At 39.3% G+C, this 11,839-nt stretch overlaps 1 protein-coding gene across 1 annotated transcript in view; it reads left to right on the top strand.

Annotated features, from left to right (window-relative positions):
* Positions 1-4,004, top strand: part of KCNJ3 (potassium inwardly rectifying channel subfamily J member 3) — a 193,884-nt gene extending 189,880 nt beyond the window's left edge. Inside the window, exon 3 of the mRNA XM_084811011.1 lies at positions 2,330-4,004. Within this exon, the coding sequence (XP_084667137.1) occupies positions 2,330-2,919 (590 nt within the window). The 3' untranslated portion in view covers positions 2,920-4,004. The remainder of the gene's footprint in view (positions 1-2,329) is intronic.
* The last annotated feature ends 7,835 nt before the right edge of the window (positions 4,005-11,839 follow it).

Consider the following 11,839-nt stretch of genomic DNA (forward strand, 5'->3'; position numbering starts at 1 on the left):
GTTTCATCATTAAAAGGGGAATAGCATTAATATAACACTGAATATTGCTTAGTTGAAATTATGACAGTGGTGCAGAGGAAAAGCACCTTACCTATGATGTGGTATGCCATGGCAACCAAAGGGTGAAGGGCTCCTGCCCTTACTAGAGAGTATTGCTTGACAAGTGTAGAGTGTGATCCAAGGTCAACCTCTTTAGTCACTATGCAACAACAGCAGCCAGGGAATATTTATTTAAAACATTTATATCCTGCCTTTCTGCATAATAGCAGGCCTTCAAGGCAGGTTATGTTAAAAGAAAATTAACATATGACTTAAGTACATAAGAGCATAAGAGCCATGCTGGATCAGACCAAAGGTCCATCTAGTCCAGAATTCTGTTCACACAGTGGCCAACCAGCTGTTCACTGGGAACCCACAAGCAGGAAACGAGTGCAACAGCACCCAGCAACTGGTGTACATAGGCATATTGCCTCTGATACTGGAAGCAGCATATAGCTGTCAGGACTAGTAGCCAGTGATAGCCCTTTCCTCCAGGAATTTGTCTAACCCCATTTTAAAGCCATCCAAATTGGTGGCAATCACTACACCTTGTGGTAGTGAATTCCATAGTTAATTATACGCTGTGTTGGCTTTCTTAATTAAAAAAAAAAAAGCAGTGATGACTGCCATAACTGGAAGAATCAGAGTAAAATTATGCAAAATAAGCAAATACATATAAATTTGCTTAATTTTAAGAGCTGGTGTAGTTCCCAGTTTGAATCTTGCCTCTGCCATTAACTCACTGTCACCGCAATCCTAATGTCTGCTGGAGGGAGTTAGGATATGGTGGAGCTTTGCTGGCAGGCATAGAGTCTGCCACCATGGAGACCCCTGCTATAACTGCAGAGAGCTCTGCCAGGGCTGGCATAGCTGATGTCCCCCGTTTGTTGCTTTCTATGGGGATGGTGCAGGGGAATTTAAAGGGAAAAGATCTGCTGGGTCAAAAAGCACAGCAAAGCCTGTACACATGCACACGTGCACACACAAAATCTGCCCTGAGCCAGCAGGGCTTAGGATACAGCAATACATCAGCTGCTGTGCTCCCCTCCAGCCTCACCTAGGATTGGTCCACCTACCATTAACTGCCATTAACTATATCGTGAACTGCCATTCAGCCTTCTTCAAACATACTACCACAGTTGAAGCCTCACTCTGCAGCTTCCAAGATTCATAGCTTTGTCTATCATTGAGAAATTACAGGTGATGATGTACTTATTTTCCCAGGCATTTGGACATCAATTATAGCCCAGCTGTTGGGCTCCTTTTGCAGTGTTTATTCGGGGGGGGGGGGGGAGAGATTCAGTGTATTGTGGCTGAACATTTTTTGTATTGTCTTGCTTTTCATATTGTGATTGTATGGTGTTTATTTTTATTTGCATTATTGTGCTGATTATGGATTATATTGTTTTGGGGTTTCTTCTGTTAATAATAATCTACAAGTAATTTCCATACTTGTGTGTGTAAGTCACTTCAAGACTGTTTTATGTGGTGGGAAGCAACACATAAATTTAATAAATAATAAGTTCTGAAATGAGAAGTTGAAATTGCTATTGAAATATTGATTATAGTTGTATGTTTACCTTGTAATTGTGAGCCACTTTGGAAACAATTTATTTTGTATAAAGGTGACATATATATTAAAATCTAATCTGATGTATTCCTTGATGTCATCACTATGTACTAGTCATAATGACAAAGAGAGGACCTAAAAAGAAGGACCTTATAAGAATGTAACTCAAGCTCAAAATGCGAATGCAAATGTAACATGCTGTTCACAAAATATTTCCATATGTTTTTCTAAATCAGTTAGTCATGAAATCTGACAGTAAATTCTAGCCAAAACATAGCTCCCCCCACCCACCAACTCCCTCTGCCACAACTACAAAAAGCATGTGGCTTTTAATTTTTGATAATTTTATTATATGCAACAGTAATTCTGATTTCAGACCATTACTATATGAACAGACTACAAATGAATATTATCTATATTCATTTTATTATGATGATTATTTATACATTTCTTCCAGAGAAAAAAAAGGGGGTGTCAACATCATGCCATCGATCCTAATGGCTGTCGTAACATATATATGGCACACCTCCTATATGGAACTGCCTTCAAGTGTTATTTGTGAAATGGGAATCATTATCAGATTCCTTCGACATAAATGAAACTTAAAACCATGTTTGCTTAGGATCATGGGTAAGAAATTAAAACCAAATGTCTTAAATGTGACTGAGACAATTCTATTTCCAAGACATTTATCAAGCTTTTGTTTGCTTTTTGACATAGGGATGACTTGTCAAGCCCGAACATCCTACACAGAAGATGAAGTTCTCTGGGGTCATCGTTTCTTCCCTGTTATTTCCTTAGAAGAAGGATTCTTCAAAGTAGATTATTCCCAGTTCCATGCAACATTTGAAGTCCCTACTCCACCTTACAGTGTGAAAGAACAGGAAGAAATGCTTCTTATGTCCTCCCCTTTAATAGCACCAGCTGTAAGTAACAGTAAAGAAAGGAATAATTCTGTAGAATGTCTAGATGGCTTAGATGACATTGGTACAAAAATACCATCAAAACTGCAGAAAATGACTGGAAGGGAAGACTTTCCTAAAAAACTATTAAGAATGAGTTCTACCACTTCGGAAAAGGCCTACAGCATGGGGGACCTACCTATGAAACTTCAGCGAATAAGTTCTGTCCCTGGCAACTCAGAAGAGAAACTGGTATCTAAAACCACAAAGATGTTGTCAGATCCTATGAGCCAATCTATGGCAGATTTGCCACCAAAACTTCAAAGATTATCAGGAGGAGGAGGAGGTAGAATGGAGGGAAACCTCCCCCCCAAACTGAGGAAAATGAATTCTGATCGATTCACATAACATGAACACACCTTTTAGGCGTTATTTCAAGTTTGAATTACCATTCAATCCATTTTGGGCAGGAAAGCAAACATATTGAAAATACTATTTGATGACCAGTTTTCCTGACAACTACATGCACTCTGTGGCAATGTTCTTCCCCAAGATGGAGGACTCTGTTGAATTCTACAATAAAAGATCTGGAGTTCAGCTTAAGGCCATATGAAAGCTAATAAGCTAATATTAATCGGCATGTAGTATCACCACAAGCATGCAATAATAGTGTGCAAATTTTGCATATAGTTTTATGGCATGGGTCTTACTATATTTATACTGTATATTCTGGAAAAAATGTAAATGGGGTGTTATTCTTCTATATTTCTTAAGCGTTAAGTAGTAGATAAAACTTAAAGGGGCAGGTATAAGTTAAAAGTGCCCTTACTAACAGGGCAGGTTATAAGTTAATTTATAATCGGCACTATTCAGCCAAAGTTAAACATCTTAGATATGAGCCTTTTGCCTACTGCACTCTCTTCATCCCCTTATGCAAGAAGGGGAGTTTTCCGCTGCCTACTCCCCCCTGCTACCCAACAGCAGCTCTCCTGTGAGTGAAGAACTGTGCAGGAGGACTAGGTGCACACAAATGAACAATTGGATCAGACCTTTTGTTAAAATGTAAGCAAGTGCTTAAATATTTTCCATTCCAATCAGTTGAATTTTTAAGTGTTTTGCGCTGGCTGAATTATGCCCCTTTTTTCTGATGTAAAATTGTGATGTTTTCTTCAGACAGTTATAGTGCATGTTTTCTTTGTTAAAATAAGGCTATACATATTAAGAATTCTGAATACCAAAACATTTAGCCTTAAGCTCCTTACTTTATTCTTTGCTTTAACATTACCCCCCCCACACACACACACACCTTTTATGTTTTGGTTTATTGTTACAGGGACCCTGTATTTTTGCTTTATCAAAAAACACAGTAATGTTTAGAAGTGGGCAAAATGATACGCCAAGGAGAGTTTCCATTTTAGATACAAGGCATAAAATCCAAAGAAAGTAATTGTGATAGATTCTTGTTTCATATTCATTAAAATAAGTATGGAGTAAAGTTCAAAAGAGAAATATTTTCTTGATTTATTATGCTGACTGCTTCACTCTGGTATGCATATGAGAAACTTACTTCCTATACAGAAGTAGATTGATTTTTCCATATCTAGTTCTTTAGACCCTTCCTTATACACGCTAGAATAAAGTTGGGTTCAGTCAAGGGGGAGCTTTCCAATAGCTGCTTAAACATTTACTGTGTAGCATCTGGAATCTATTGGGAAATATTTGTTCCATGAAGACATAGTTGTTATGATTGTGCCTAGCACTAATGCCATTCATAGCTTCTTTGAAATCCAGTGCCTCAGGATAAGGATTTCAGTGGCTATTGCAAGGCTCCCAGCCATCTGAATCTACCTTGGGGTTTCTTTCATGATGGTTTTCTTTCTTTGTTAGGGTTTACAGCTTTGTTAGTTTAGGACACTTTGTCTCATTACAAACAGCCTCCTTTGGCAATAATTGGCAGTGTGCCTAGGTCCTTCTCACATATCTGAACTGAAGGCAAATGAAGGCAAATGGTGACTATGTGTCAATACTGCATCACCAGAAAGATCATGGCTTTAGTGCCCTTTCTATAATGACCATGGACCTCTACCAGCTGGTGCACAAAAAAGGGGAGAAAGCACCTTTGTAGCCCAATCCTGTGCTCACATAATCTGCTAGCAAAATAGGTTAGATCAGGAGTAAGGGCCCCAGTTCTGTTCCACTCATACTCAGAACAGCCACTGATGCTGATACACCAGTATATGCCACCTGTGCTTGCTTGTACATGCCAATGTCGCAACTAAAATGATGCTAACGGATCAGGAAAGGAAAGGGGTAACAACTTTGCACATGAATTCTCTTGTAATAAATTGCCAAGTGAGTCAGAGATTCCTGGCAAGGGGGAAAATGGCACAGCAAACCTCGTTTTCCAGAGTTAGGTTTGCTGTTTAATTCCACCTATTCCAGAATTCAGTGGCAGATATTTGGGTTTGCCCAAGGGAAAACTGCCTTGGTGGGCACTCAGAAGCCACAACAAAGGGTTATGGGGAGTCCCAACCCATACTGCCATGATCTGGTGGGCTCTCCTGAATTTCTATAAAAATCAGATCATAAAGATAGGGGTGGCAGTGGAGTTGGGGGTGGAGGTGGCATGGTTTATAGAGGCTGATGTCACCAATTCCTATTTAGGAGCAATTGAGTTGTAAAAGCACAAGCCTCTTGTTTTTTGTAATGTTAGCCAAGGGAGATTTATAGCACAGGGCTTTTAGTTTTTCCTGATAGCAGGAACCTTCCATGCTCAACTGTTTTGTCAAATTCATATAATTATAAACTGATAATGTTTTTTAAAATCACCTGGAAAACATATAATCCAAGAGCAACACCCTGCACTGATACAAGAGCCACAATCCCAATAATAGGATTATTAATTCGAGTAATAAGAGTAGCTCATAAAAATATAGTCTGTAATAATTCTGTTTACAGTGTGCTGCACACATAAGACATCAGGGATCAAGGTGTATCATGCCAGAGGTGCCTGTAGGACAAGAAAAAATGTTTAATATAAAACCCAGCTGGCTTAATTATGGAAGTTGTACTACATGCAAAAGGGGAAGGTAAATAAATGAAGTTATCTGTCATGGGTAAATTATATTCCCAATAAGATGACCAATTAAGCCCTGAGCATGCAAAGCAAGGGCCATCTGTGAAGCCCCAAGGCAAAAATGTTGCTGTTATGCAAAACCTTTAGCCAGGATCCAAGGAGATAACCTAGGTGATTCCAAGGGCTTCTGTACACCCAGAAGAGCTTTCGCTTTCTTTTTACTTTCAGCAGCAGATCCCCAGGCCATATCAGAACCTGCTTTTGAAATATCCCTCAACTTGCCATAATATGGGATGGAGGGCTGCTGCTAAGAGAAAGAGGTTTAAAGTTCATACAAATTCAAATTTCAGCAAACTTTTGCATTCCAGTGTTTGAATTGCACACATGTAGTTTTGCTTTTAAATTTGACTTTGAGAAATACATAAATTCTAAGGCAATTATGGTAAATATCACCATGCCACATCCAATATTTTTTTATATATACTTTGGTTTGTCAACAACAACACATGCTTAGATCCCACAACATCTATATCTTGTAATGTCAAAGAACAATTGAATTAGGGAAAATGCATTTTATTTTTTTACAGGTAAATTCTGTTGAGAGTTTCCCCCCCAAATGTGTTTGAGTGACCCTGGGTATGAAAATAGTTGGAAACAATCTCTCATATCTTGGACAAAAGGTTTTGTTCTGATTATCCTTGTTCTAATTGCACGTGTGTGTGTGAGTGAGTGTGTGTGTGTGTGTATACACATACACACACACACACTGAGGGCTGGTTCCACAGATGAATGTGCATCACTTCGTATCTGATCACTTGAGGAGTTGCATCTAAACTTGTGAACTGCCCTCAGTGATACATTTGGCTTGATTCTACAAATCATGCATGGAACAGGGCTTTCCAACCTCCCCCTTTCTGCTGCAGCTCAAAAAGCGGCTCCATCTCTTTGTGGCCCCCATAAGCTGCTCCAGAGGACTGGGAGGCTTCTCTGGGACCATGGGATTCGACACGGAGACTTCAGTGGGAAGAGGCAATTGGCATAAATTGAGACTACTCCTTACAATTGTTCCATTGGACCCAAGCCATTGTGTTTGAGATGCTGTGAGGTGATATGACAGATATCTGACTTGGATTCCTGCATTGAGCAGCGGGTTGGACTCGATGGTCTCGTAGGCCCCTTCCAACCCCACTATTCTATGATTCTATGATTCTGTGTGGTTGCTCCGAGGTGACTGCTTCCCACTTGCGAATTATTTCTGGATTTTGCCATCATCAGATGGTTGATATGCATATGTTAACTCAGCCTGAGCAAAACAAAATAATTATCGGCAGCAATGGCATTTTGATGCATATTTCTAAAATTCTCATTGCCATTCCTTCAGTAAAAACCTTTGTATAGAATGTAACAGTTATTCAGTGGAACATACAAAACAGGGTTAATTAAAACCAATACAAAATCTATCCAGTGTTTGGACCATGCGCAAAACAATTTGTGTTTAATTATCTGAAAATTGGGTTGTGAGAGGTGTTGGGGGGGGGGGACAACAGAAAATTACAGTGCAGTCTTAAGCATATTTGCTTGGAAGTAAGTCCCACTTATTTCACCTGATCATGTAAGTGTGCATAGGAAGTGCTGTTCGAATCTTTTTATTCTAGGGGCATACATTTATCTAAATATAATTACATACAGCCATTAACATCTCAAAGGGCTCTGAACCGTTTAAAAATGAATGACTGGCCATTTATAGCTCTGCATGTTCAGTGACAAGAGTAGTATTGTCAACTATTATAAGCAATGAAAAGCGGACTGTTCTACATTGCTAGAGGAACCAAGTGAACCCTGGATGGAACAGGGAACTATTGTGATTATCATATTGTGTTTGTATGGGCTTTGCATTTTCTTCAAACTTTGTTTTACTAGCTTAAAATGTGTGAACTGAAATGCCTGCTTCAGCTCAAACGGTCAATTCATTGCATGGTATGTCTGTAATTTCCTGCCAACCCCCCCTGCCCCCCGCACGCAACATGCAGAACATGAGTAGTGACCAAAATGTTACGATGTAACAGGACAAATGCAAAGAATTTACGTATGGTTTCCCACAACCAGTTGTTAAAAGTCTCATGAAAAATGTGTTTGATTTCTGTGCCACATACACATATTAAAGAACCCACCTTGTAATGTCTGTTAGAGAACACCGCCGCTCATGCTTATGTGTGGAGGCTGGACATTTTGTGATAGTTGCTGTCTCATTTCTCTCAAATGTTAACTTTATCCACATTTCATTGCTGAACCTTTGTATATTCGACTGTATAACCGTGTGTTAGGATCCCAGTTTGCATAGGAATAATAGGAGTTACTCATCTATAAAGTACAAGGTAATCTTTGTGCAATGCGAGACAGTTAGCACACTAAAACTGGATTGTTCTTTTGTCATTTGTGTGGATGCATAATATCTCATAGTGATTTTTTTTAAAAGTTAACTTTGATTCATTCAAAGAACCTGAAATATTGAGTTAAAATACATTTTCCTTTTCCCTGCCAGAATCAAGGTTGTTTAGCCACCCCTGTGGCATGATTGCACTGTTTTGTTTATTCAGATTAAAATATTGCTTGCTTTTCATTGATATATCGGAACCATTATAAATAAATCCAGCACTTTTTCTTTTTTAACAACTTCTTCATTTTCCATTTAGTAATCTTTTTTATTAGTCTAGGAGCCACTTCCGTTGCATTATTCACATTTTTGCCCAGCCCTTCTGCTTATGCTATAAGATCGCTCTGTTTGACTGCACAGCAGGTCTGTGTTTTTGACTGCTGAATTTATGCTTGAATTAGATTGTAAATTGTACATATTCAAATTAGAATCAATTAATTGCATTTTCTGGCATGAAATCTATAACTGTATAAATGTACAAGTATATTTGGATAATATAAAATTAACAAACTCTCTTGTACTCATTGATACTGCAAGCTCAGTTTTATCTAAAGGTATATTAAACTTTAAAAAAAATGGATTTAAATGTCGGTGTTTGTCTAGTTTGTATGTGTGTATATGTGGGGTGGGGAGCAGGAGTTAAAAGGAAAGCCTATTCTGCTTGTTTTTAAATTTGTATAAAGGCTGCAAGAGGGGTTTATTTCCAAGTAAACGTATTTACTAACGGGCTGCAAGGCTGATTATACCATCAAAGATCCATATGCTTACCATATCTGTACTCCTTGTGGTGCTTTGTACTCAAGTCCATGTGACAGAAAACGCCACCTACGACACTTTGATATTTTCATGTGATATTATCTGTGGCTCCCCCCATCTGCCTGTATGGTCATGTGTTTGTGTACGAAAAGTGCAGTCCTGTCCATAGAACTGAAGAGGTTTCTCTCTTCCTCTCATAGAGAATAAACATACAAGTTCTTCTATGAGCTTATGTTTCTATTAGAGCTGTGCGCAAATGGCCCCTCAAAATTATCTACCCTATTTGTGGGCAGAGAAACTGGGGGTACAATTTCGCTGAATTTCTCCAGGAGAGGAGATATTCTCCAACAGTTTCTCACAGGAAGGACTCACCATTGGGAGGGGTTGTAATACAGCTTCTTTGTTTTATCCAAAGGGTTTTGGTTTTTTGCGCCGCTACCACAAGTGGCAACAGCAGCAACTGTGTTGGCAGCCTAGCCCACATTTTGCATCCTCCAAAATGCAGGTTGGGCAGAGGCGGGGGCTGTGTTGTGTCCATCCATAGGAAAGAGGTGGAGCTAATGCTATGCCAAAATCTGTCCTCCAATTTCCTGGAAGTTTTCTTTCCCCATTAAAGATGCTTCCACTTTTCTGCCTCATTCTCAGGGCATTTTATAATTTATTCTGAATTTCTTTTGGCAGTGTTTACCAAATCACTGCAAGGTGGCCGAAGGTGCTGTGTGTGTATTTCTTTCTATTATACATCTGTCCATTGCTCTGCAGCCTCCCAGCCTGTGTGCACTCCCTGTTCTGAAAAAAAGCCCTATCCCTGGACTTTCCCTGGAGTGTGGGAAGCTGAGGAGGCTACAGGCGGCCAGAGAGGTTATTGTACAATGAAGGACAGGACACTCACACAAACGCCTCAGCCACCTCATAAAGTAAGGCAAGCACAGGAATCCCGAACCAAACCCATGAGAATTTCTGCGAAATATTCTTCTCCTTTGAATTTCTTTGTGAAAGCAATTTCTATCAACTTGAATGAGAATGGTGGAAAAAATTGTGGAATACATTTTTGGCACAGCACTAGTTTCTACATCATGCTTTTTGGATATATAAGAAGCATTATATTGACACCTAGTGATGAAAAATAAGCATTATAACTTACGGAAGTAAACAAAAGCAAAAGAAGTAAACAAAAAAGGAAATAGTAGCCATATCTTGAAATCCATAGAGGATACCCATTTAATTAGATTTGTACCTTAAACCAATTAACAAAAAGACAACCACCTTTCTGTTCAGTCAAAATGTATTATCATGAAACAAGTTTCCTTTTTATGTCTGATTGCCCTAAGTGTATCTGGCAAGTATAGGAACAGTATTTCACAAGCACAAGGTAAAGGAAATTGCTTTAAATTGTCTTGAATGGCTGGATCCTCAACATATAACTTCTAGCAGCACAAGTTGACTAACTTTCCAAAATAATTGTCAACAAGTCTATTTCATAAGCAGGGCTCTCATATGTTTCAATGGAGGGAGATGATCCTTGCATGCAAAGGAATGTCTATAATCAAGATTGCTCAGAGAATAAATGGCTGGATTTCGGTCTAGTCTGTACTAACCTCTGGTCACTTTCAAGATGTTTATATTTATTTAAAAAAACACTGATTACAACATAACAACTGCCAAGTGTTTGTAGAACCACCCATGGTTACTCTTCCCTGTCCTGACAGCAACTAGGCACCAAAACCTAGTTACCTTGCTTATATTTCACTTCACAGTCCCATCTTTGCAAATTGCCTCTCACATCACTGTATGTTTTTTAAGTCTTGTAACCAGAACACAGTATATAAAGAAGTGAGCAGATTTTTTTTTTTAAATCCTGGCACAGGTATTTCAGATTATTCATTTGTTTAAGCACAACTCATGTAAACCCGCTGCTTACTCTATGTGTACAGTATAAATGTTATATAGTCTCTGTGTACTGATCTATACCAAGCATTTCCCTAATTTTCACACTCTGTTATTGCATATGCATTGCTTGCAATATATATGTGCTGTCTATTTGAAAACAGGGTACTAGACTCATAGAAAAGGAAAACACTAACGAATTCTATTCACCATTTGATGGTGTTTTCAGAGCACCCATCTCAAAATACACAAGCTTATTCATCATCTGCAAATGAAACTAAGTACGTTGTATAAACGTCTTCAAGTCTTCGAAAAAGATGAGTCCCATGCCAAGGATCAGTGTGGAGCTGAATATGAATTAATGTCCTCTATACCAGTAAGGACGGCTATAAATATGGGAAAGGAAATAATATTTGTAGCAAGCTTTGACTTTAATAAGTATAATGGATAGTTGCTGTGCAGGTATTTTATTTAAGCAACGAGGTATAATTTCACATTTGGATCATCTAGCCAACCTCCTGTGAGGCAAGAGCTTCTGCCTACCACAGCTTATCCCTCCCTACCTCCCCCAGGACCTATTCTACGTGTCACAGAAGGTATATCTCCAGCACAACTAGCTTGAGGCAATCAATGCGGGCTTGCCAATGAGGCAGTTCACTAGGCAAAACTGTGTGTAGTGCTGGGGGGCGGGGGAGACTTCCCACCTTTACTTTTCGCTATGAGCAGGCAGAGGAGGATGTTGCAGCTAGCGCTGTGAAAGTGCACCACTGCTGATAGGGGGGTCACCCCGATGATGTCAACAGACTCATCTGCATGGGAATAGCCCTCCTCTCAGCAGCCATATATTGCATGGTACTGGGTGTGGCATTACCTATCTCCACTGCTACCTCCTGGCAACAAAAGGTAATAGCAGAAAGGCCCCTCTGTCTCTGTACTGTGGCCACCAGTGGTTGCACTGGTTGTAACTGCACACAGTGCATCAGGGCAAGGTACTCTGGGTTGGATCCAAAGGTGATATAATGGTCACCTGAATTAAGTTCGCCCATGCCTGTCCATTTTAGTTCACTGATTCCCAAGATGTCAATGTTCAATCTTACCATCTCATGTTTGACCACCTCCAGCTTACCTTGATTCATTGATCTTACATTCCAGGTTCCTAAACAATATTGTTCTTT

Source organism: Heloderma suspectum, chromosome 1 (genome assembly GCF_057233095.1).
Source record: "Heloderma suspectum isolate Gila_16-S chromosome 1, 16-S_ref, whole genome shotgun sequence".
NCBI classification, from domain to species: Eukaryota; Metazoa; Chordata; class Lepidosauria; order Squamata; family Helodermatidae; genus Heloderma; species Heloderma suspectum.